Source organism: Mus pahari, chromosome 12 (assembly GCF_900095145.1).
Source record: "Mus pahari chromosome 12, PAHARI_EIJ_v1.1, whole genome shotgun sequence".
NCBI classification, from domain to species: domain Eukaryota; kingdom Metazoa; phylum Chordata; class Mammalia; order Rodentia; family Muridae; genus Mus; species Mus pahari.
This window is the reverse complement of record NC_034601.1, coordinates 43,918,186-43,945,233: the sequence shown is the minus strand read 5'-3', so window position 1 is coordinate 43,945,233 and position 27,048 is coordinate 43,918,186. Positions and strand designations below refer to the sequence as shown.

At 39.3% G+C, this 27,048-nt stretch overlaps 1 protein-coding gene across 1 annotated transcript in view; it reads right to left on the bottom strand.

Annotated features, from left to right (window-relative positions):
* Window positions 1–6,142: 6,142 nt before the first annotated feature.
* The window catches only part of Ift57 (intraflagellar transport 57), a 60,513-nt gene continuing 39,607 nt past the window's right edge, over window positions 6,143–27,048 (bottom strand). Inside the window, exons 7-11 of the mRNA XM_021209415.2 lie at window positions 11,787–11,858; window positions 10,811–10,942; window positions 9,250–9,312; window positions 7,588–7,654; window positions 6,143–6,519 (exon numbers count right to left, since the gene is read on the bottom strand). Of these exons, the coding sequence (XP_021065074.1) occupies window positions 6,341–6,519; window positions 7,588–7,654; window positions 9,250–9,312; window positions 10,811–10,942; window positions 11,787–11,858 (513 nt within the window). The 3' untranslated portion in view covers window positions 6,143–6,340. The remainder of the gene's footprint in view (window positions 6,520–7,587; window positions 7,655–9,249; window positions 9,313–10,810; window positions 10,943–11,786; window positions 11,859–27,048) is intronic.

Sequence of the window (27,048 nt, the reverse complement as noted above, 5' to 3'; positions counted from 1 at the left end):
GACAGCCAGGCTACTCAGAGAAACCCTGTCTCAAAAAAACAAAAAATAAACAAGCAAATAAACAACAACAACAACAAAACATGTTTCCCTTAAAATATATTTTAAAAAAAAGAAGAAAGAAAAAAAAAGAAGAAAATGAAAAACCCTAAATGAAGGGGTGCTGAAGCTTTTAGGTGGGGGAACAGATGGAAATGCTTAGCCATGAGGAGGGCCAGGGGCTTCTCACCCTTTCTGATGCTCTACCTGGTGGACTTCACTGTTTGGGTAACAGAGCAACAGTCTGGATAACTGACAAATAATAGAAGCTTCTTTGGCTCATGGCTCTGACAGAGTAGTCCAAGAATATTCATTGTTCTGACCAGGGCCTTTATGCCAAGTCACAACGCATCAGAAGGGCAAGCGAACATGTGCAAGATGGAAGAAACTGGCTGTTGGTGTGGACAACCCCACATATTTGGTACCAGAAATATTGTGAATATATTCTTACTAACACACTTGGAACTAGAATCTGGTTGGCTGGACTTGTGGGCCAGGGTTCTTCCATGCACAAGCTTTTGAGAGGAGGTAGGGAAGGTCACCTAGGGGCATGTATGGAAACAGGATGCATGCATGGTCTTGATAAGGAGTGTGGGGGACATTGGGTGAGTGGGAGGAGCTGTAGACGTGAAATTCTTCCAGGAAGGCCTAGCTGGGAGAACTTCTTCACAACAGTGAAGATGGTGACAAACTGTTTTCTAAAGCTGATGCTTTTCATTTCATTTCTCTTGAGTTTTTTTAAACATTGTGTATTAATTTAATCTGTGGTACTTATTAGGTGGGACAAATATTAAGGCATTCCATAAGCTACTTGAGAAGAAAAATGAGTTTCTCTTTTAAAACTTCTTCACACTGAAATGTTTTGCTTACTTAACCTGGGGAGGGGGGAGATCATCAGATGGGTGATTCTGTAGATAACTGAATATCAACATTAGCTTTTTAAAATTCCTGATAACCCTCCCACAATTAAAAAATAATAAAACAAAACACCCATGTCTATGAGGTAAAACTCGAGAAGGGAACTTAGTGCTTAGGCATTTAAAAAAATATATTTATTAATCTTTAAGAATTTCATACAATGCATTTTTATCACAATCACTCCTCCAACTCTCTTTAGATCCAGCCTCCTTACCCAATCAATTTCTTTTCTTTTTCAATCTATTGAGCCTGATTTGTGTTGCCTAAACCCTTTTTGGTGTGTGGCCATCTCCTGGAACATGGTAGACCTGTGTTTCTCAGAGGGTCATGTCTTTGAAGAAAACTGACTCTCTCCCTCTGTCTTAGTTACTTTCCTATTTCTGTGAAGAGACACCATAACCAAGGCAAGTTACAGAAGAGTTTACTGGATCTTAGAGTTCCAGAGGGTGAGTAGGTCATCAGGGCAGGGAGCAGGCCAGCAGGAGGCAGGCGTGGCACTGGAACAGTAGCTAGGAGCTTACAACCAACAGGAGATCGAGAGAGCCAACTGGAGAGGTATAGGCCTTTAAAACCTCAAAGCTCATGGCCAGTGACAAACCACCTGCAACAAGATCCCACCTCCTACTCCTTCCCAAGCATCTCTACCCACAGGACCAAGCAGTCAAAAGCAGGAGCCTAAGGGGGCCATTCTCATGCAAACCAGCAACTCCTTCCCAGCCACTGTCAATTGCAAGTAGCTCCTTAGCTAGGGATGGGGGCACATAGGTGTTTTTTTTATTAAGTTGTCCACTTGATTTTGATGCCCAGGCACTGGAGAGTTTCCCAGTTGTTAGCACAGAGAATATTTTGTGGGGCAGGAGAGTAGCAGCCATGAAGTAACTTCTGAGATATACAAAAGGGATTATGCACAGAACCTTGAAGCCATCCAAGAGCTCAGAGCAACGGTTTGGGCAGATGATGGCTGACGGAGGCAGTCTGATGGCCCGTTTGAAAGTGTTAGTGTACTACTTAGGTCACAGACAGATTACTAAAGGGACACTCTGAGCTGAAACAAGGTGCTAGGAGTGGATCCGCAAATCAGATTAGAATTTTGTGCCTGAATTAAAATTACACAATTACAGGACTCTAATGCTTGAGGCCTTACTTAGATCTGTTAATATGAGGTGGCCATTGCTCTCCTCTCTTGCATTTTAAATTCTATAAAACAGCCTATAAAAATGTGAATTCAAATCATTCTCATTTATTTAAGAGAGTACATTTCTAATTTAAGAATATAATAAGCAGTTTAAGATTTGTAGTTGTTAGACACATTAAGTTGAAAAAAAATGAAGCTATAATCACTCTAATTTGATCACAAACAGGGTCACAAAATTCTAAAATTCTATTGTAACATTGTTTAAAATATATAAAAAACATTAAAGGGGGTTATAGCTAGGGCCTCAACAGATGGCCTTCTGCATGATAACCTTGCATTCTGTCACTGAACTACACTCTTAGTCCTCTCAAGACCTTTCTTACTTGTACACAAATTTTAAGAACAGCGTCTGGCCTAATTTTAGGATGGCCAGTGGATAGCCTACATCTTCGTACTGTGTTGTGCTTAGGGAGCACAGAGTGCCGGCTCATCATCCACACTGGGAGCTCTGAGCCAAATCCACAGGCGTCTCATCTCATGTTCTCACACAGGCTCTTGGGACGCATGAAGGGATGGGACATAGAACCAGATGACATAGGGTTCTCACACCTGTTTGCATGGGCATGTTCTCTGTGAACCCTTCCAACTGAGGTTCTGATACTCTTAAAAAACAAACAACAAGAGTAAAAATCCAAGCACTGCTTGCAAATTTAAGAGAAAAGGAAACATGGGAAAAAAAAAAAAACCTTGTTTGGAGTGATTGAGAATTTATTCAATTTGATTAGTGAATACAATTATAACTTTGTTTTATCGGTGAACTACAGAATCTCAATGGAAGGTCATATTGTTTCAGTAAATGAATGGTATATTCGGGGGAAAGGCTTGCCCAGTTGCCTGAAGTATACGTCACCTGTATGAACTATTTAGATTTACAGGAAAGCTGCAACAGTTCAACAGATTTTTACATATCCTTTACCCAGATTCTCAATACGGTAACGATTTATCATAATTTCTATTGTTTTTTAGTGAAAGCTCTTAATGACTAGTTAACAATATTATGTCACAGTGAGTCTTTTAAATTTAGTATAATCTTAGGCACCTGCTGGGTAGAGACTTGAGAAATAGCATCCAAAAACCATTCAGGAAAGAAGCATACTGCCTGTTAGGTTTTAAAATTAACATGCTAGTTGTACATATTAATGCAACATGTTGTATGTGGGCCAGAATCCAATCAAGGTAGTCAGGATTGAACTATTACGTCATGATTTATCACTTTCATCTTTCTATATACAAGTCTAACCTCCCTCCCCCAACACACACAGTCATCTCCTGAACCATTTACACTGTTGGCATGATGACCTTTTATAGCTAAATCATTATGTGTACTATTTTACATAAATTCTTTTCAAATACCACAGCTCAAACTCAACTTAAGAAATTAAGATGCAATTTTCTAATGTATAGACCTTACCCAACCTTTTCCTTTTATGCTAAAATGTACTTTGTAGCAACAGGCTGCCTATTCTTACTGATCCAGGGTCCAATCTAGAGCAGTGTTGTGTTCAGTTGTCATGCTTCTGCTGTTCCCTATAGTCAGGGACAATTCCTTGGTCCTTGTGCCTCATTCTGTCACTTTTGAAGCACACAGGCTGTTTGTACAAGCCTCTCAACTGGGACTTGACTGTCATTTTGTTATTAGATTTAGGCTATGCATCTCCAATAGGACTAACAACTGTGTGCCCTCTTCAGGTGGTAAATGGTAGTTGCCCAAGACTGGTGATGTTAACTTTGATCAACTTAATATAAATGGTATGTACCATATTTTCCAGTGTATATTGACAGTTTTCTCTCTTTGTGGGTTACCTTTTCTACAATGAAAGCATGCAGTCACCCCATTTCTCATCGAGCTCCCCTTGGCTGTTTTGGCATTTACTGATGATTCTCACACCAATTAGCTAGCATGGTAGCTGCCAGCTGGTGTTTTTCTAAACGCAGCATCCATGTTGTCACACATCAGACATACTATTGTAAGGTCATTCTTCTCTTCTCTTCTGTCCACTCACCTAGTCTTATCTATATGGGCCCGTGGTTATTCTGCAGTTACAGTTCATTACTATGATGCTCAACTTGTCTCTGTATCTGGCTGTCCATTGGATATTTCCCCAACATTCTTTGAGTACTTTATGGCAGAGCCAGACAGTTTTGGTACATATATACTTTCCTTCCAAGTTTAGGAATCAGTTCTCTAAAAGGAATGCTTTGGTTTCATTTTTTTTTTTAATTCTAAGTAGATAATTTAGATATCAATGTTTGAATTCTAAGCATTGCACGGACTTGTAGTTGGGTAGTCCCTGCCTCTAGACGTGGCTCTCAACCTTCCCAGTGTTGTGATACAAAGCCTGTTGTGCTCAAATGTGCTTGTGAACCCAGCACTGGGAGATAGAGGAGAGAGGAAGATCCCTAGAGCTTGCTGGTCAATCAAGCTACTGATGACATCCATGTTCAGTAAGAAACCTTATCTTAAAACAGACACATAGTGTTGACCTCTGGCATCCACAGCTACAACAGGACCTAGGCAAAGAAGCTCCCAGGCCAAAGGCTCTGTCTCACATTTTGTATTAGGCTCTTCACTGAGCACAGCGGAAGGGGTTCATATTGCCTATCATCCCACTGTGGACTATTCCCCATTATAAATTAAATAAGCTGTCTTATTTGCCGTTGTACTATCATTGTCTTGGGTGGTAGTTCATAACAGACATCAAGTTTTCTCTTAAACTAATTGAGAATTTTAGTGAACACCAAAGGGGTGTATGTGTGTGTGTGTGTGCGTGTGTGTGTATATATGTGTTATATATCTAGAAAGTAAGGGCCAAGAAAAAGAAAAATTTAGGGAAGAAAGGTACTAGGATTTAAAATTATATTTTAATATGCTTTTCCTAAACATAAAAATAAACATAAGCATTAAGTCAAAATTTATTATGAAGTGATTTTTACTAGGTTATCTGTCTGTCTGTCTGTCTACCTATTGTGTGTGTCTATGTGTGCACACTTGTGTCTAGGTGTACACATGTGTACAAACTTATGGAGCTGGGGATAAAACCCCAGTTATTAGACTTAGTAGCAAGAGCCTTTATCCACTGAGTCATCTTGCTGGTCCATAAGGTTGAACTTCAGTCTGCTGCTTCACCTCGAGAGCTACATCATAGGTGTGCATCATCAACTGGTTTACACAGTGCTGAGGATCAAATCCAGGGCTACCTGCCTGTCAGACAAGAACTGTGCTAACTGAGCAGACCCCCAGCCCAGAAAAGCTACTCTTCAATAATGTTTATGTGGCTGACTTAGAAATCATAGTCTAGAAAAATTGCTGAGTAGGGTGCCTAATAAAAGATTATTGCCAGGCAGTGGTGGCGCACGCCTTTAATCCCAGCACTTGGGAGGTGGAGGCAGGTGGATTTCTGAGTTCAAGGCCAGCCTGGTCTACAGAGTGAGTTCCAGGACAGCCAGGGCTACAAAGAGTAACCCTGTCTTGAAAAAACAAACAAACAAACAAAAATTGTCAACACCAGAGGGTGACCATGGGATTCATCATGGTGGCTTCTACAGAACTGTGCTTAGAATAGTTGACTCTATGTGAATGGGTAGGATGCAGACACAGGCACAGGCATCTTTTCCCTCATTACAGTAGCTGAGCCAAATATGGCTGAACTATTATTTCAAATACTAGATTTTACATGTTAATATGGATACTGAACTTTCTTATTTTTACAGTTAAGGAGGTGGCAATATCAACTCTAGAGACGAGGCAAGAGAAGTTTGGCTTCCTACAAAGAACTCTAACTCCTATTCTCAGCTCCTCTAATATGTAAGTACTAGTGGTCATTGTAGAGTGGCACCAGCTCTGGGCTTCCTCAGAGGTACCAGTCCTCTGTCAGTAGTCCAGAGGGTCACAGGATACACATGATCCATGGGTCACTAACACAGGGAATACCAATGAGCCACCAGGCAGCAGTATGCCATTGGCAGTGCCAGTGAACACTTCTCTGAACATGATAATTTTAAGTACTTTATTGACTACTATATTCATTGTACAGGCTTTGGCCATCATAATCACCATGATATTAACACATGTGCAAAAATACCCACTGAATATGCTTGAAGAAGTGTAAATTGTGTTTGGAAATCAATGCAACATTAAAAAAATCATTTGATATAAAAAACAAATAACCAGAAGCATGAAAGCCCATGTGTTTAATAGAAGCCGATTGCCGACTCTGGGGTGACAGCCGCATGCATGTCTCTGGTCATGTTACACTTCTCCTTGAGCTTTGACTGAAGTAGCGTGTGCTCCACCACACCGATTCTAATGTCCATCTGAACAGTTTCTTGCTTCAGCTTGGTTAAGCTCTGCTTAATCTTCACCAAAGGAGCTGGGGAAGAAAAACAGCACGAAATGAAAACGTTCGTTCCGAGTATCAGTTTGTCAGGGAATTGCCTGACATTTTCCTCAGTTTGTCTTAAGCCAGAAATAGGGTTAAAACACAGCCAATGACTTGCTGACATTCACACAGCTTTGCGGTGGTATTTTAAACACCTGAGAGTTTTAGGATGGGAACTGGTTCAATGTTTGATGTACTGAGGCTAAATTTTCTAACTTTTCTAGGAAAAGAAGTGCTAAGTGGGTATTTAAGGATGTGTTCAACACACGGTTGTCTACAGGAACAGAGAAGAGAATCACTAGAGAGGAAAGAAAGATGCATTTGAGATCCAAATAATGAACCCATTGAGACACTGCAAGAAAATCCCCACATCCCATTCCAGATTGCCAGGCCGTGTGAAGAGCATCAGAACCCTAGACCATCTGAAATACAAGCCAGAGGTGAGGACCACTGGCCTGGTCTAACTGAACAGTTTGTAACGGAAGATAATTACTGACAGATGAATTCTCTGTTTCAACCCAGCCCAGTCAGGGCTTCCTGTGAGAAAGCCCAAATGTCATCACATCATTGGCCTGGTGTCATCTGGGGTATTCTTTTGTATATAAATGTTGAAAACAGAAAAATATACTTTTAAACAGTTACAGGAAAAGTACATAAATATTTATCAATCTATTTTTCTGAGTTACTTTGAATTAATAAAATCTAAATAAGACTAAAAATATTTTTTCTCAGTTGATTTATAATGAACAAAATATTCTGATGACCAGACATTTTTATACCATTTATTTGTCTTAAAACAAGTAAAAATATGTTTATATATTATCTGTGTGTGTGTGTGTGTGAGTGTGTAGACCTCAGGGGACAGATTTCAGGAGTTAGTTTTCTTCTTCTATCGTGGGATATGAGACAAAACTGAGGTTGCCAGGTTGACGAGCCAAGCATCTCTACTCTACTGGCTAAGCCACATTGTCCACATTGCTCCAGCCCACATTTTTTTGCTCCGGCCCCCAGCGCCCTGGCCACGGCTCCAGAGCTCAGCCCGAGTGAAGGCGTACTCACTGCCATCCGTCATGCTGCTGCCCTTCTCTTCCATTTCTTGCTTTACCTTTTCTAATTCTTCTGTAACCTTTCATTGGGAAAACAAACAAACAAACAAAAAAACCTTATGAATGCTGAATTTTAATGAACCCTGAAAATTTTTGAATGCTGTATTGAGAAAAATCAATGCGGATACAAGGAAATAAAACATTAAGAATATTGTGAACATAATTCAAATAAAAGACAACATATACGGATACACAAAGCTTTTCAGTTTTTAAGAACTGCTTATAAAACACCAGCAAATTGCTTTCACATTAGCTTTCTCATGCTGCGATATTATAGAATGAAAATCAAGTTGTTTGCAGTACGAAGCCCTCAAACTGTGCAATTATCAGTAGCATTTACCATGCCGCTCTCTAACTATTAGTTATCAGCCAACACAATGCTACCAGAACCCTGCTCTGGCTTTCTAGGGATCTTTCTTAATAGCATAGTTATTAGAAGACCGTCCTTTCCTGAATTTAAGGCCAGTAAGAAAATGCTTAGACCATATGGCGAGACCCGAAAATACTCTGTTGCGCTCTCCAGCCCAGGAACTCTGAACTCTTAAGAGGCGTGCTGACATGAAGATTCCAGATGAATCTGCACGTGATCTCAAGACTATACTGCTGCAGCTTCTCCCGGGAGACTCCTGTGCCAGCAGCATAATCTCTAAAATGATACAGGAAATATAATCTCTAGACGTTGAGACTGTGTTTACATAATCCAGGCTACGCTGTAATGACTGTAACTTAGTAGACTTGGTTTCTATCATGCTGCTGAGTAAAACCTTCCCAGGGAATAAAGTGTTCATCAAGGCGAGGCAAATTAATTTCTTGCAGGCACCTGAAACATCACAACTGGGGACAACCACTGACTCCAGAGGACTAAGTGGTCCCTGGACGCCCTACAAATGCTCATTTACCCCACATTAGTGAGCGCTTTCCTTCTGAGGAATGCTCTATCTGCCTAGAAACACTATAGGGCTAGAGCCTAACTATTTCTGATGCTATATTGTAAAATAAATATTTCTGAAATACTCGTTATAAGAGAAACTTAATTTCTTACTGGCCAAACAGTAAAGCTTGTGAAGACGGTGGTGCTCTGTAGCTATAGATGGTCTGAGATCTCAGTCTCATAGTGAAAAATGAGAATATGTATTAGGTCTTTCTCCTTCTGTAAGATCATGAAATCAAATGAAGTGACACTCAAATACTTCAGAAGTTCCCGAATGAGGAGGATGCAAGTTACCTCGACTGTAGACAGAGCCACACTGGATCACACACACTACTGACAGCAATCACTGCCAACAGCGTTATCTCTTGAAGACTCACATTACAATTGGCTACAGGCTCCTCGGGTGGTGCTTTACCCGCTCTTCTATTATTAATTACTCTTTTAAATAGAGATTAGGAAGGTTATCAATGCGCTGATAAAGGCAGCAAGTTTTATGATTAATTTAATCTAGCAACCTCAGGCGTCTTAAAGAAACAACAGAAGGATTATTGGTTCACTCATTAGTGAACTTCTAAAATCGATGAGTGGAAGTTGGGAGCGAAGCACATTGAAATCAGCAACACACAGGCAGTTGATGGGGGTGGGGCTCAGCTGACAGGTGAGCCCTGGAGAGCTGATATGTACCTCAGAGAGGAGTCTGGTCCGTTCAGTTACCCCGCCATTGCCCTGCTGGTAGCGCTCCCTTGCCTGAGGAAGAAAACACCATGTTTAAGGACAACTCCTAACCAGGAAGATTATTTAAATATGACCTCTGTGAGCGTGCAGTTTCTCCACAGCATTTTATGACACCCTCTTTATTTGTGAATATATTTATGAAAGTGACATTTAACTGTAGCTATTTCATGTCCTTATTAATAGGCGCCATGCATTTAAGTGAAGCACTATAAAATGATGAACTGCAGCAGGCTTTCCATGGCAGCTGTGTGACTCGCATGGGCACCGTTGACAATAAAAACTGTCCTCCGCCCTCTCTAAACACTCTGGGAGGGTGACTCTCAGTCAATCTAATTTGTGTGCTATGCAAGAGAAAATCAGTTCTAAAATGAAAAAAGAAAATCAATCAGAGTAGAGTCAGAAGCTCAGCAATTAATAAGGATTAATAAAGTGGATGACAGTGCAGCCAACTAGAATATGTTCTCGGAAACTAATCTGGCAATCAATTATTCAATATTAATGTTAGATACACAGTAGCTTTAACCAGAGGGCATTTTTAAACTAAAAAACGTTCAGAAATTCATGAACATATAGGGAATAATGAGTTCAAAGTGAATATAATAAAAAGTGAAAATTATTATCAACTTGAGTCTTTCAGAACTTCTGAAAATATGAGTTATCTCAAACTTATTTTCATTTTACTTCTGTAAGTATTCTTTAAGATTATGACTCACTGACAGTTTCATAGATTATATATAGTGCATTCTGGTCATTTTCACCCTCACTGACTTCAACCCACTCCCCTCTTGCTGAACCCCCTTATTTGCATGTATCCTACCTTAACATCAGGAAAATAAAAGGGTTTTCCATATATATTCCCAAGGAAAGCTAAGGTATTGCAATAGGTGTTTTCAGAAGCCAGGGATTTTATTTCTGATCAAAATTGTAAAATGTTGACAGAATGAAAAATTGTTTTCATTGACTTAAATTGTTTGTGTCTGAATTTATCTTGTTTTTTGTCTTTCTTAGTATGAAGCAGAAAGCCACTGTGGCACGGGCTGCTTTCCCCCAGCACACAGAAACACACATGATATTTACCCCCGGCACACAGAAAAGCACATGATTCTTTGTCCTACTTCAACACTGACTCAGAACAGGCTTGGAAATGAGACACAGAACCCTGACACTCTCCTCCTGTTCTAAGTCATGATTGTCAACAACAAACCTGTATTTATCTAAATAAAATGAAGATGTGTGCTTAAGGATTCCTGGGGAATAATCATTTCTATTTCATATGAAATGGAGGTCCTCTTGCCCTCTCTTGGTTTCAAGAGGGCAGAGTGCATATACTGCTGTTGATGAACATGTTTAACCATTATATATTCTTTGATCATCTCACCCAGGGATCCATCATATCCACTTCAAGCCCTCCCCTCTCTTCCTTTTACAATTCATAAACAAAATGTACTATGGCATTTTAGGGATTAGGATCCTGAGTTGGAATAAATCCTGCCGAGCATTCTTAAATTACCTCACTTAGCTGGGCTTGGGCCCCGCGATATTCTTGAACCAAGTGCTCAAGTTGATTGTTAATGTACTTTTCTCGGCTGCCAATCTTTTCCAGAGTCCTGCTAATTTCATTATGGAGCTTGTCCAAAAACCCCTAGAAAACCATGGGATTTTAGAAGATAAAATGAGTAAGTTTTTCAAGACTGGTATAAATAAGTTAAATACCCTTCAACCCAATTCACAAATGTGTGCAAATGAAGACAGTTTGAAATTTCAACAACAAACTCTATGATGAGAAACACTTTAGTCACACCATAACCTCTGTAAAAGAAGCCAGATGTGACGGTTCAGTCCTGTAATCCAAGGACCGTGGAGGCTGAAGCAAGGAAACTACCCACGGGTTACTCACGGACCCTGTCTTCAGAAAAGGGAGCTCAGTAGTGTGAGCGACCTCTTGTTCCCATGCATACCTGAACACCTAAGGTTTATGACATTGCAATAAGTTGTATACAAACTTCAAAATCAAAGTTGCTGAGGACTAATATGACTATCTAGAGCTGGGACCCACAACTTTGCATTCAGCTTGCTTCTCTATGGCATTCTCTAAAGATCCCACTTCTACCATGGCAACAGTGCTCTGGGAGCTGCAAGTCCTAGCCATTGTCAGCCTGGAGTTCATACAATGTTGGTAATCAAGAGAAATATTGATATGTATCTAAAACATCTATTAGATATATGTGTGTAATGTGATAGCCATGTATGTATTTAAAATACAAATGAATTGTAGGCATATACTACCACATCTGACTATAAGTAGCTTCTATTTAACTAGCTTGCTTTACTTGGTGCAAGCACTGGGATGTGAAGATGTACCATGGAATATTCCATTAACCATATTCTGAAAGATAAGGATGATATCTGTTCTCCTTTCCTGCTGTCACAATAGGCCTAGATGAATAAATGCATGTTTGTTGGTTTGTCTAAAGTCATTCCCATACCTTGGTCTCCTTCAGAGCAGATTCAATCCCACTTTTGTGCTGATGCATTTGGTCAACATGGATCCTCCAATCCTATTGGTATAAGCACACACAAGAATGAAGCACAAAATACCACTTTTGCACCTTTTGCCTGTCTGCTGTGAAGGTGTGTCCTTTACCTTGATTACTTGGTAGCTGTCCTATTTTAGGTGGCAGAGTCCTATATATAGCTTGCAATCAGAATGCAAAGAGAGCATAGGGCACTTTAGGATAAAAGTCCTAAGTGAATGTAAATTATTTTATGTGTTCACAGAGTGATATCTGGTAATTTGAATACAAATTATTCTTGCTCGGCTGGTGGTTAATATTTATGACTACCCATCAAAATGAAAAAAAATATAATTATTAGCAAAGAGATACTTGCTTAAGCAGTAACGATTACGTTTGCCAGAAGCAACTCTCAACTCTTTACTCAAATATCATGTATCAGGGATTAGTTTGTCTCTTGGAAATGAAGATGGGTTTTCATTCAGAAGTCTTCAGCAAGACTTTTGAATTTCGTCCCTAATCAAGGAAGTCTATACTGATTACTAGAGCCTACTGCTACTGGAATCATTTTAAATTGATGTCAACTGTGTAATCCCCTAAAGATACCTTCAAATTATTTCAGTTTATATCATTATAAGTCAAAGCGTTAAATGACGTTAGCAATGTCTGTCATAAGAGGCAAACTGAGGACAGTGGTGGGACAGGCTCAGTCCCACAATCTGTTTGCATAAACTGACAGCCTTGCTTGCTGTGGCTATACAATTTTCTGAAGGAAAAAAAAAATGTGAACAGTTCACACTGCTGATGTTTTTACTCTGAAACACACCCACGACAACAGGGTGTAAAAATGTTCTGAGTGCTTCAAACATACCAAATATCAAGTTATAATATATTTAAGCTGCAGAGAGCCTCAAAAACTCATCTACTCTCATCCCTAACTGCATGCAGAGACCTGGCTACAGAAGAGGGCACAGCTGAAGACATGCACACAGCAATCTAAGTTCCCGACTGACACCTACGGCCAGCTTATGGGTAAGGAGAGAATAGTTAGCCACCTGACACTAGTAAGAATGGAAAAAAAAAAAAAGAAGAAGAAGAAGAAGAAGAAGAAGAAGAAGAAGAAGAAGAAGAAGAAGAAGAACGAATGAGTGCTACTAGTCCCTGGGTCTTTCTGTATCCTGAACATAGCATCTCAAGATATAAAGGCTGGAAGGGACCTTCGAGACCATCTCCTCACCATTAACAATTAGGTAGCTCAGCATTTTGAGCATCTGAGGTTGGAAGGGTAATACAAACAAGAAAAACACAAGGAACACATTAGTGTAGGTATAAAGCACAAAATTATGGAGTGGGAGGTGGACAGAATTGATCATGGCGAAATCAAACCAAAGGAAGAGGAAGATTAAACTGTGTCAGGGCTCTGTTCCTATCCCTGAGGAGTATGGCTGCTACCTTGTGGACAAGGGGGATGCTATTATAGGTTTTGGCTTGAATTTCCAAGTCAAATCTGTTTTGAAAAAGTGATAGGTTATGTTCTCAGCAGGTGACTTGTGAGGGCAAGTGGTTGGTGGAAGTGGGGAGTGGAGGGACAGCCATTGAGGGCCCTAGATTGACAAAGGAACAGAATACCAAATCATGCAGCACATAACAACAACAGGACAGACTTCTGGGAAGCCAAAATACCAAGGAATTTGGTGTTAGACTTGTTAAATTTCTCTACATTTTTATAGGCAATTAAAAATACAAAGCTAGCTATGATTTAGAATTAGTTGCCAGAAAAATACAAATATGTATTTTATTAAAATCTTCACGGACTTATTTCTTGATGAAAACTGATTTGTAAAAGAAGCAGACAAGCATTTAAAATATTCTTATATATATATTTTTTATTTTATTTATTTTATATTGGTTTTTTGAGACAGGGTTTCTCTGTGTAGCCCTGGCTGTCCTGGAATTCACTTTGTAGACCAGGCTGGCCTCAAACTCAGAAATCTGCCTGCCTCTGCCTCCCGGGTGCCTCCTGGGTGCTAGGATTAAAGGCGTGTGCCACCACGCCCAGCTTAATTCTTATCTTTTAATCCAACAGTTTAACTTTGGAAAATATTCCCACACTAATCTGGAAACACATAGATTTATGCACACATTTTCTGTTAAAGTAAAACACCAGAAAATATATTGCTAATATTGTATCATTCATTCTACTATTAAAAACAATACACTCAGTATGAAGGTATTTTTATAAGCCTTAAAACCAAGAACTCAGCAATACACTGTTCAGAGACAGACACAGGTAAGAATTCCCAGAAAGGCAGGAAGCAGCTAAGGACAGTCCACAGACTGGAGGATGGGAGGCACCAGGGCAGGGGTCGGAAGATGTACAGCGGAACACATAGGTAAATGTCAGGATGCTCAACACTCAAGTCAGGAAAGAGGCTGCTTTTATTTTTGCGATTTAAAAAACTCTGTATTTTACATTATAAAAATTAACATATATTAAATGTTAAGGTCTTGTCCTTTTAATGATTAGCAAAATTGTGTGCTTAATAGCATACAGACAATAGAAAATACAGTCTCAAAAGACTAGACATTTAAAGTTAGTAGTAAATATGCTGTGCTTTACATTAAAGCAGGAATTTGAATATAGAACAATTTGTTTCATTTTTATCTTTTAAAATTTGCTAAGCTTCCTAGAACATTTTATCATATTAATTATCAGAAGAAAAAGGGAGGAAAAGAAATCGCATAGCTGTCCAAGAAGTTCCTGCACAGGTTTTAACATTGTTATGGTGGGAGGTGACTTTATAACTAACATTTTGAAAACATGAGTATAAAAGGGGAGGCATACATTTGAGACCCAATGTCAGCTGAGATGGCTGAAAGCTTTACAAAGGTTTTTTTTTTTTTTTTTTTTTTTTTTGTAAGAATGGAGAAGCGATGGGTTTAATGATATGTAAGGACTTAAAGCCTACCTGTGTTCTAGTAATAAGTAACATTAAAATGAGCTACTCAACGATGCTAGCAATTCCAACACTGGTGGAGGATGCATTAAGTTACAGCCACTTTAATGCAACTTTGCATATTTAAAATGCAAAGATTCGGAGAGATAAGTAGATGCTGTCATCTCTTCTGATCCATTTCTCTCTTCTCTATAGAGCAGTGGTTCTCAACCTTCCTAATGCTGAGATGGCTTTAATATAGTTCCTCATATTGTGGTGATTGATCTCCAACCATAAAATAAATTCATTGCTACTGTAAAGAATTGTAACACAATATTTGATATGCAAGATATCTGATATACAACCTCTGTAAAAGGGGCGTTCAACCCCTCCACGCCAACCTGGCCAGAGGGCCAGGACCCACAGGTTGAGAGTCACTGCTATGGCATTATATGAGACTGGCTGGATGCTAACTGGAGAAATGTCCTTCCCTCATCCACTGATGCTGGTCTAGGCTGTGTGGTTCTTTTCAGTGGAATGGTGGTCTGTATAGAAGTTGGGAGAGGTATCCACCTAAAACAGTGTCCATGTCCTATCTGCCAAAGTAAGGACAAGCCTTACTCAGAAGAGTCTCAGCCGGAGCGTGGGACTGAGAAGTGCGAGGTCTCACTGAAATTAAGCTGCAGCTGACCATACATCAGTTACCTGGCCCAAGGATGATGCGCTACTGTTAGTGTCAGACACTATAGCTTGGAGGAGGTATTGTTGTAGAGCAGACCATTACATATAGACATTTTTTGTTTTTGTTTTAAGAAAGGGTTTTCCTGTGTGGCTCTGGCTATCCTGGAACTCCCTCTGTACACAAGACTGGCCGCAAACTCAAAGATCTGCCTGCCTTTGCCTCCTGAGTACTGGGATTAAGGGCATGTGTTGCCAACTACCAGGCAACTTATACACTTTTTACAGTGAAGAAAACTGTTAGTTTCCAGTGTTCATTTTGTCTGGAAAATGTACTTCCACACCTATGGATTTTTGTATGTCATATCATGATTTTTCTATGTGACAAAAGAGACTGCCAAGAGTATATAAAGTTAAACTGAGACCTCTTTCTGTTACATATTCACTGACTACTGTGTGCCCCTGAAGTCCACTGGCCACCTATCCATAAGTGCTCTGAAGCACATTCTTGGGTTCTTTTAAGCATTTATTCAGTCTGTGGAAGAGCCAGTTTCACCTATTTCTGCAAACGTTTTCTCTCAGTGGCCTGGAGAATGGCAATGCTCCAGCACAACACTTTCCTAGGCCCAAGTTCTCTTAGCAGTGTTCATGCCTGAATCCCAGGTTTCCAGCATGCTGGGGACGGTCATCTGTTTCTATTCCAGGACTTCAGCTTAGTTTTCAAAATCTTCTCATACAAAAATCTCGTAATTCTACCATTTGTGAGGGGTTAATTAACAAAGGAATTGTAAGCATAATCCCTTGCCTCATTCTAAATTCTCGGGCACTAAATAATATTCTGAATCGGCCCCTTTCACAATGTGGAGAATTGTTGAGACTTATCTATAGCTGGCAATTCACAGTACAGCACACAATCAAAACGGATGCGATCTGGCTGCAGCTGTTAGGTGACAGTGGTGGCTACATGATTCTCTGAGTTGCACTTCAGAACAACACCCAACTGATATCTTTTGCATATGTAGATTTAGTTTAATTTCTTTTTCTTTTTGGGGGGGTTGGAGGTTTCTCTGAAACTGTCAGGGAAAGGAGGCAAAGTTTAGATCATGAGGAGTTAGGGCTGGTTGTATATCTATATGTAAATTTCATTAACATATAACTTGTAAAATGTCAGACCCTCCCTTTCATCTTAAATCCAGTCTGGGCTTCCTTACTCATTGACAGACACAGTGCTAAAAAAACAAAACAAAACAAAACTCACTACACAGAAGCCAAAGCAGGATCCTTCTGTGTGTTGGGATGTATTCTTGTAGGTGTGTGGGAAAGCCATGGCCCCACACAGAAGAACCAACACGCTCACAGGCTCTACTGAAGCGCTTGCTTCTTCAAAGCAGAAACAGGGCCCAAGGCACTGCTCTAGCTAGAATCACTACTTCCCAAGGACATCAATGGATCCTCTGTTCTGCCCTTTGCCTTCCTTTCTCTTCTGTCCTCTCCGTCTCTGTCCCAGCTCCACTATAGATAATTACCAGTGAAATCTCAGTGCAATGCTGCTTTGAAGTTGCATTTTAATAAATATAAAAGTCTGTATTAGAGCTCTTATTTTAGACAGTTAATCTTATTTTCCCCATTAAGGCTTGGTTTCAATTCAGCATTTCTCTCAAAGTTTTCATGGTTACTGTAGTGTGTAAGAGAAGAAATCTGTCCTCCAACTCACAGGCTGGGGAACAAACTGAGGTTGTTTGATTTTTCACAGTTTATTGTTACTGAAAGGAAAACCAAATGTCCTTTTCTGTCACCAACATATATTCCCTTTACACCAAGCAGTTGCTTTCATTTTCTTACCCTGTGCCCCAATTTCAATAAGAAAAACAGAGATCCTGAGGACTCCCTATTCGAACATGCACACTGATGGAAATTGGTTTCCTGTTTGTTTCGCTAAAGTATAGACACGTCAGACAATCGTGTTGCTTCTAATCTGCTCCAGATGAAAAACCCTGCAAGGACTATCTCTAAAACAAAAGTACAATTTACCCAGACAGATTATGGAACTTTTGTGTACACACACAAAAAAAATGAGCTTCAGTAGACATGTGTGCCTATACACACATATATACATGTATATATATGCATACATATAATCCACACTTATATACATGTATATACCTAATACATGCACACACATGCATATATGTTATACATACATATATAATAAAATGCACTCATATGCACATGTACATGATATATGCATATATAATATAAAATACAGATATACACATGCATAATAAATGTATACACACATATATCACACAAACATACATACATACATACATACATACATACATACATACATACTGTGGTGGTTTGAATGAAAATGGTCCCCACAGACTCCTAGGGAGTGTGTGGCCTTGTTGGAATCAGTGTGTCACTAAGGGGAGGTTGCAGAAGCTCAAGCCTGGCTAGTGTGTCACTGTCACTTCCTACTGCCTGAGGATCCAGATATAGAACTCTCAGCTACCTCTCCAGTACCATGTCTGCCTGCCATGATGATAATGGACTAAACCCTTGAAGTGTAAGCCAGCCCCAATTAAATGTTTTCCTTTATAATAATTGCTGTGGGTATGGAGAGTCTTTGTATCAAAAAAAAGGCACATGCATACATACATAACACATAGGTCTATACAGATATATACATATTGGTTAGTCAGAAGCATTTCTGCTTCTTTGCTTTAAGGTAGAATAGGATCTCAACAGTCACATGAATCCTATGGTTTCTTTAAATCTAATGAATACAACTATAATCCTAATAAGCATAACATTTAACATATGTAAACATTATGCTAGAGACTTTTGGAATATCAGTACATATGTTTTGCTTAGAGAGTCTACTAAGGTGCAGAAATTAAGATTTAGTTATTTTTAAGTAGAAGCCCCAAGTCACACAGGTAAATATCCATTGTCAAGCATAAAAGTATCAAAACATAGAATCACCAATAAGGACAAGAGGACAATGGGGTAAGGATGACTTTAATCTGATTTGTAGTAAAATTTGGATTTTAATAGCTTTTAAACTTTAGAGTCTAAGTGTTTCAAGCCATAGGGCTTCATTTCTAGGAGGTGTTCGGAAGGGAAAGAAACTGTCAGTGGGGCCTCATGAGAGATATGTGCTGTCCCAGCCTGTTCTGTTTCCCATGTTCCTGCCATGGGATGAGCTGTTTACCACACTTGTAGAACAAAAGTAAAACATAATATGCTGCCTGCTAACAGCAACAGGGCCAACAGAAACTCCTGGGCTATAGCCCAAACAAGCCTTTCTCTATATAAGCAGGGTATTATACTTGTGTAGTTATAAGACAAAGTTAACAGAGATCTTAATATTTGAAAAATTTCAAGAGCTTATGCCATAAAAATGAATTTAAAATGTTCATAGTATCAGCAAATACAATAAAAAACGTTCTCATTAGGAAATATCCAGACTCAGATGGCTTGATCAGTGAATTTTCTCAAACATTAATTAAATGGGAAAGAAAAACCTTGTACAAGTCTACAGCCATGTAGAAAGAAGGGAGGGGTGGAAAGGGGGAAGAAGGGAAAGGGAGGCGGAGGAAGGGAGGTGAAGAGAAAGCATCAATTTGTTTCATGAGGCCCATACAGCAGTACATTAAAACTTGACAAAGGTTTCTAAAGCCAACACCAACCAAACAACAAATCATAGATTAATACTTTTTATACCTTTTAAAAAGAATTAAAAAATATACTAGACAAAATATTAGCAAATCAAATGTAGCTAGTGATGAAAAAGATAAAATAACAACTTATGTTTACTTTGAATTTATTTCAAGATACAAGGTTGGTTTCACACTAAAAAATTAATCTTTAAAAGAAAGGTGACATCAGCAAGGTAGCTAACGAGGGGAACTTGACATATTCCTCAACAGAAAAGGACTAAAAAAAAGTGCTATTCTACAAGACCTCTTGAGGGATACACCTGAAGACAGTAGGGATGGCAGAGGGGTGGCTTTAGGAAGGAAGGAGGAAAGTACGCATCAGCCATCTTGTTTCCCCAGTTCAATTTCCATCCTGAATCAAGAGGGACTTCAAATGGCATAACAGGAGGACAACATAATCTCCTGTGAATACCATGAATTCTTGAGACATTTGTTATTTGAGAACATTGCATCCATCCCTTAGAGGTTCGAGTACCGTTTAAGGAGTTCTGGGAGACACAAGATCCTTCAACAGCCTGGAGAAAGAAAGAGTTTACTTTGTTATGACTTCTCAAGCCCATTCCGGAGAGCTAGACTCAGTGAGGTACTGGGAAGCAAGTATAACTCTACCATTGCAGAAGCATGTCTGCAGCCCTGAATAAGCAGCAGGCGTCTTCCTCCTCTTAAGCCACTAGTGTGGTCCAGAGCAAGGGGTCAACAAATACCAACAAACATCTTGTTCCTGCTGTCAGGAACACTGTATCTGCCAAGGGCCACCAGGGTGGCCTGATCTTCCACTCAGCGTGCATACAATAATATTATAGGTGGTCCATGTTTGGTATTGAACCTCCTATATCATGACCACCTGAACCTGTCTGTGCCACCCTTCCTCTGTGCAGCCTTCAGAAAGTGATGGAGATCCTGGCCTCACTGCTTGCTTATCATCCTGAGACCACTGGTGACCTACCCCATCCAAGGCAGGAGCATCTTAGCTGGACAGGCAGTACCACATACTCCTGCAGCAGAGGCCACTTAGATACATACAGGCATTGTCGAAACGGATTACATCTGAAGAATATACTCACTGAATGTACTACCATGTCCATGTTAGATATGAGTCAATGTTCCATACACAACTGATATCATAGGACATACTGCTAGGAGAAAAAGCCTTTTGCTATAACAACCCTCTAATGAATTGACAGGGTCAACAGACCTGATACACAAATAACATATATACAACATGATAAAGGAGGATAAACCATGCCTCCAATGGAACACAATAACTTTCTAGCAATGGACCCTAAAATGCTGTGCCTTGCCACAGGTCTAAGCAGTGAACATCCAGATGGCTTGTTTGAAAAAAAATGATTCCAAATGATGACTTTAAAGGAGGTTTAATGAATATACGAAAATTGGAAAGTTCAATAAAATAAGGGAAAGAACAATAATCTGAACAGGCAGTTTATCAAATATAAACAAATCACAATAAAATATAAAGTACAATAGGCGGGGGAGATGACTCAGCAGGAAAGTGTTTGCTATTAAGCATGAGTATCTAAGCTAGGCACCTCTGTCAATGCTGGGCACTTAGATACTGACCTGTAACTCCAGTGTTGGGGTTGGGGGGGGGGTGTGAGTGAAGACTGGTAGATCCTAGGCACACTGTCCAGCCTAGTGGAAATTGTGAGCTCCAGGTTCAGAGTAGGACTTGGTCTCAAAGCAGGTATATTTAAGTATGTTTGTATGTATGTATGTAGGTATTTATGTATACACACACACACACACACACACACACACACACACACACAAATGAAATCTATCAAACCAGCACAATGGCTCAGTGGGTTCTTGCTGTGCAAGCAAGCCTAATGACCTACAGTTGATTTGTGCAATTCATGTAATGGTGGATGGAGAAAACCAACCCCACGAAGTTGACCTTTTACCTCTCAGTGCACATTGTGGCATGCGTGTTCTATGTACAGTGCACACACATGATGGCAGCAGTTGCCTAAACAATATCTGCACACAATCAAGTCAGGCAGTATCCTGGCACGGATGCGGAGGGCAAGGAAGCCTCTTCCCCTTGCACAGTAGGTACTGACAGCTGATGGCTTCTAGAGGAAGAAGATCAGTTTTCTTCAGGGGTGTCCCCAAAGCCATATGTATATAATCCAGTATTAGTTGGACCCAGTTGAGTTCTTAAAAAAATAGAGCATGAAATTGAAAGGGGCACATGTCGGGGGAATACAGAAATTGGAACAACACATAAAGAGAATGTGCATAATCACCACAGACTGTTTTGTAGCATTAACAAGAATGGGGATTTAGCATCTGCATAAAATAGAGGACATTATGTTAAGTGGAATAAGCTGTTGCATTAGTCAGCTTCTCATCAATGTGACAAATGACTTAAAGAAAAATCAACTTAAGAGAACGTTTTCTAAGTGCCAGGGTGGGAGGGTACCCAAGGGGCCACAACCCACTCAGAAAAGAAGGGGAGGGAGAGTTGTGGGAAGGGTGACTGGGGTATGGACAGTATATATGTAAGTAAAAAACAAATTAAATTAAAAAATGAGAGAGAGGGCTGGTGAGATGGCTCAGCAGGGAAGAGCACCCGACTGCTCTTCCGAAGGTCCTGAGTTCAAATCCCAGCGACCACATGGTGGCTCACAACCATCTGTAATGTGATCTGGCACCTTCTTCTGGAGTGTCTGAAGACAGCTACTGTGTACTTACATATAATAAATAAATAAATCTTTAAAAAAAATGAGAGAGAAGAAGTTTTATTTTGACTCCTAGTTTTAATCCATGGTAGGAAGTTTTCACTGATTTCAGACCCATGGCAATACACAAGTGTCCACTAGCAATCTTTGAACACATACTCTGTGAAAGAGGAGGCAATTGTTATACATAAGTGGAATGTACATTGTAGTCAATTTGCTTTGGTGTGTGTGTGTGTGTGTGTGTGTGTGTGTGTATAATCACCATCAGTGAAGACATGTTTCTTTGAGAAATTCCTCTTTTGCAGATCTTCTGTTCATTGTAGAGAAACAACCAAACCTTGTAGACAACTTCATACCTGCCTATAACTGAATTCAAACTAGAGATCCAGAGTGTCTAAAGGTAATACCTTATTCAACAATCATAATCTATGCACAGAGGCTACCACTACCGATTACCATGAGCTACTAAGGAGCTTTCACGTGTTAACTAAGACCTGTCACTATGGCTATCCCACTATGCATGCCTCTTATATGACTACTCAGACCTTGCTGAAGGCTTGTAGGCTTCATAAAGACAAGGCCAGAGTAGAGGTCTCACAAGGCAAGTACTCACAGGTCGTTAGAAATGAACACTTTATGTGATACCGAGCAACTACTGTGGAGAACTGATGAATACGCTTGACACTTGTTCCAGTATGTTTGTCTGCTGTGATAAACGTCATAACCAAAAGCACCCCAGGAAAGGAGAAGGTTCATTTCATCCTACAGTTCTAGGTCACAATTCATCACAGACAGAAGTCAGGGCAGGAACCCATGCAAGAACTGAAGCAGAAAGCATGGAGGAAGGCTTGAGTTCAGATAGCTTTCTTCTACAACCAGTAACCATGTTCCCCAGAGTCCCACTGCCCATAGTGGCCTGGGCCCTCCCACATCAACCAACAATCAAGACAATTCTCCACAGACATGGCTACAGCCCAATCTAATGTGGACAATCCATTGAGACTCTCTCTTCCCAGGTGACTCTTATTTTTGTGTTAAGGTTCCAACAACAGTTTCTCCTAAATTTAAGAATCTGATGATCAAAACTTAGATCTCAGACTGATGTTCAGCATACTTCCAGCAAGCAAACAAAAAGTGGTTATCTTCTACATTTTTAAAGAACCAAGAAACATACGTCATTTCTTTGGTATAAAGAAACAGGCAAAAATAATGGAACAAAAGCCATGGGGATAAAGTTTTGCTCAAATACTAAGAAATTTCAAATAAAACACAGTAATAGTGAGACTGACTCTAACATTGGATTGGAAAAAATGAGTCGAACCAATAAAAACGACATTTTGCACGAAGGTCCATGTGACAAATGGTTTCTGCTCCAATTCATATTTTATATTAAGCAATTCAAGGGAAACATTAAATCATACTTTACAATAATGAAATATTTAGGCAGTCTAGACATTTTAATTATAATCAATATATATTAATTCACCACTCTCAATCACAGGTGTCTGTTTGAGGTCTGCGGGCAGTGAGGCATTGGTTTCTTGCCTTTGCAGTATTAACAAAGCATGCTGTTTCCACTGGTTATTTCCTTGTAATCAGCCACCACAGCTGATACTCTTTAGTTACAGCTAATGATAATCACTAAGTCAAAAAATTCTTTCGTCTCTTTTAATGTGTGATCTATGGGCCCTTTACCAGTTCTAGTTTAAACACTTATCACAGTCAGGGTAAACAGAGAGGAAGGCATCATCAGCCATGCGTCAACAGTAGCCAGAGCCATCAGCAGGACGATGACAGAAGTACTGACGATCTTGACTTTGATTAGGGAGACTGACTTGGTCTCCATTCGTTTGCTGTATTACTCAGTATAATTTTAAGCACAAGAACCTTTCCCACCATCTGGTATCTATTCATGATCCACATGTAACAAAGCAAATACAAAACCAAAAGCAAACAGCTGACCTTGCAAATACAACTTCCAGTCCACAAAATAACATCTTGCTTGAAATAATACAGCGGTCCCAAAGAATAGCTGCTTTGTGCAATCTCTTTTGAAGAATGCTAGCTATAAACGTCCATCAGTGAGTATTTTCCCTCGTTCTGAGATAATGTGGCAGTTGAATAATCATGCAGGCTGTTCTAAAAATGTATGTGTGTCTAGTTAATTCAGGCAGTTTATTTTGATAGCATTCACCTCTTTTTGATTATAGCAGGTGTTTCAAGGATAAATTTACTGAAAATTGTATTTTGTTTAAACAACAGCAGCATGTACATTTATGGCCCTGTTATATTAAAAAGCATTTATTGTCTGGCAGCAATAGATACAATTACAAACATTTGTGACAGTAATTGGAGCTATTACTCCTGCATGGAGCCTCATGGAGATCAACTTATTGCCACCTGTATTTACATTTGTTGCTATAATTGTAAAAGCTGACTTTTAGAATTGGGTGTCTTATTTTTCTTTAAATTACATGAATATTTTTAATAGAAGGTCTACCAGAAAATCTCTAAGAATTATAAACGTAGTTTTTCCATTATGCAAGTAACAGGCAGAATTCCATTTTAATAATGATCATGTACATAAAATTCATTCCTGTATTCCAGCATACAGAATACATTATATCTCTTGGCTTGTGAACGTAAGATTATTATTTCCTACCCCAAAACTAGAGAATGTCTTAAGAAATGTTCTCATTCCCAAACTATAACAATACATAAATATTTAGAAATGTTAACTTTTCCTAACACCTTCTCATGCTGTATCCAAATTCAGTGACAGGTCAGGGCAAAACAAGCTAGTCTCTCCATTGGAATGGGAGACCTGCTCTTCATTGCTCCCAGGTACAAATTTGTCTGCAATAATAAAAAGAGAAAGCCTACTCCTGTAACTTTCTGCAGAACTTGGCTTCCAATTTGAAGAGCCTGAGATCCAATATAGTAATTCTGTGGTCCCTCCAGGTTCATTTAAATGGAATTCTACCTGCTGATTAATGAAGGCTTCTCTTTTCCCTCTTAGGTTTTAGCTCTCATGGTGACTGAGAAGCCCAAAGGCTCAAAACTATTGCAGTGATTTTATCCTAAGCACAATGACTCTTCCCAAAAGGTCTCCTGCTGTAAGTCACCCAAGGCAACACCTGAGTGCTTTATTTACTTTAACACAAAATTCAATTGCTTGGAGTTGAAGTTTAAAGTTCCAGGTTCCCTTTTACAACAGCAGTCTGAGATACAGGAGAACAGGACAGGATGTAGAAAGCAGTTCAGTGGCTCAAAGGTTTGAGATAATTAGAAATATATGTTGTAATATTTCTAAAGCCTTTAAAATAATCACTTTATCTAAATTCCTTGTAATGAATCTGAAGATTTACGTAATTACTAGAGACACTTTGGCAAAATGAAGGAGGTACCTACCCAACTATCTCTTTGAAAAACAAAGCAGGAAACATTTAATTATATTTTGGAAAAAATCTATTTAAGAAATTAATCAAAATTTTAATTACTATATCCATAGGGCATTGAAGCATATTAGAACATTTGTTCATTCTATTAAATACCTAATATTAAATCATTGTCATGTACAATCTTTTAGAAATAAGCACTGCATTACTGAAGAAAACAGTCTATGGTAAAATTTAGTTGAACACTGATTTCATACTTCCTGTTTTTCCTTATTTTTGAGGAATAAAAATATTGCTAGTACTTAACTTGGTTTCTTAACAAACAAAACACCATTCCCTTGAAATGAAGAGGAATTCCTCTAATAGAGGCTAACAGGACTGATGATTTTAAGAAGTCATTTACCTTAGGTCAACAAATATACAAATGTAGAACTACAATACCAATACACACACAATACCAAACCCCTAGCTCCTGAACAATGCTACCCTCACTTTCCCATCTGATCCCAACCTGTTGAGCTTGGATACACTAGCTCTTCCACCTGGAAATGAGTTGGGTGTTGATGGTAAGTGCAAGGACTGCCAAGGGCCATTGATACCATATTTTAAAACAATGTTTGGGAATACATATAATGCAATCCAATGCAATGATTTTATATATATATATATATATATATATATATATATATATATATATATATGTGTGTGTGTGTGTGTGTGTGTATGTATATGTATATTGCTGATTTATTTATTTATTTATTTATTTAGAGACAGGGTTTCTTTATGTAATAGCTCTGGCTTTCCTGGAACTCTCTTTGTAGACCAGGCTGGCCTCAAACTCACATAGATCCTCTAGCCTCTGCTCTCAGAGGTCTGCTCCACCACGCCTGGATACAATGTTGTATTTTTGGAAAGCAGTATAGTATCAGTTGTAGGAATAAAAGTGTACAGAGTAATGGTCAGTGGGGTGTGGTTCCTCTGATGCCATCCTGTGTGCTTTAGATGTGCTCATTCACTTAGTCTTTTAGTCATTCCTTAAGGGAGGCATTATAACAAACTCCATTTTTCCAGATGAGGAAACTAAGGTACAAGGTACTCACCACTTTGATTTGATGTCAAGTGACCTTGGTTCATAACGTCTGCTTTTAATCATATGCTACACTGTCTTTACCAGAATAGACAAATGCCTGCTTGTCATTCAGATACTATGTTCATCACTTCCATAAGCAAATTAATTTTCTGTTTACAGTTCCTCATTTGAGGTAAAAGGTACTTGATTTCTGAGTGGTGGGAAAGGGTTAAGTGAGATAATGCACATTCGGTGCCAGGATCAGTTCCTGGCACACAGTAAATAGTAAAATCCAAGTATTACAATGATGCTTTATAATATGTACAGTTACTAGGGGTAACAGTGCTAAAGGGTGTCCATGACTATTATGGCAAGGAGGTTGGAAGCAGGCAGGCAGCCTTGGTACCAGAGGAGTAGCTGATAGCTTATATTTGATCCACAAACATAAGGCTGAGAGAAAGAGAGAGCTAACTGGGAATGGTGAGGGCTTTGAAACCTCAAAAGCTACCCAAGTGACATAGCTCCTCCAATAAGACCACACCTCCTAATCCTTCCCAAAGACTTCCACCAACTGGGGACCAAGCATTCTACTATAGGAGCATATAGGGCCCATTCTCATCCAAACTATGTATCACTTCCTATAAGCTTGGGGCTACATTGTAATGCAAAATGAATTTAATCCAACTTCAAAAGTCCTCCATTTGTCTTTTACAGTTTCAATAAA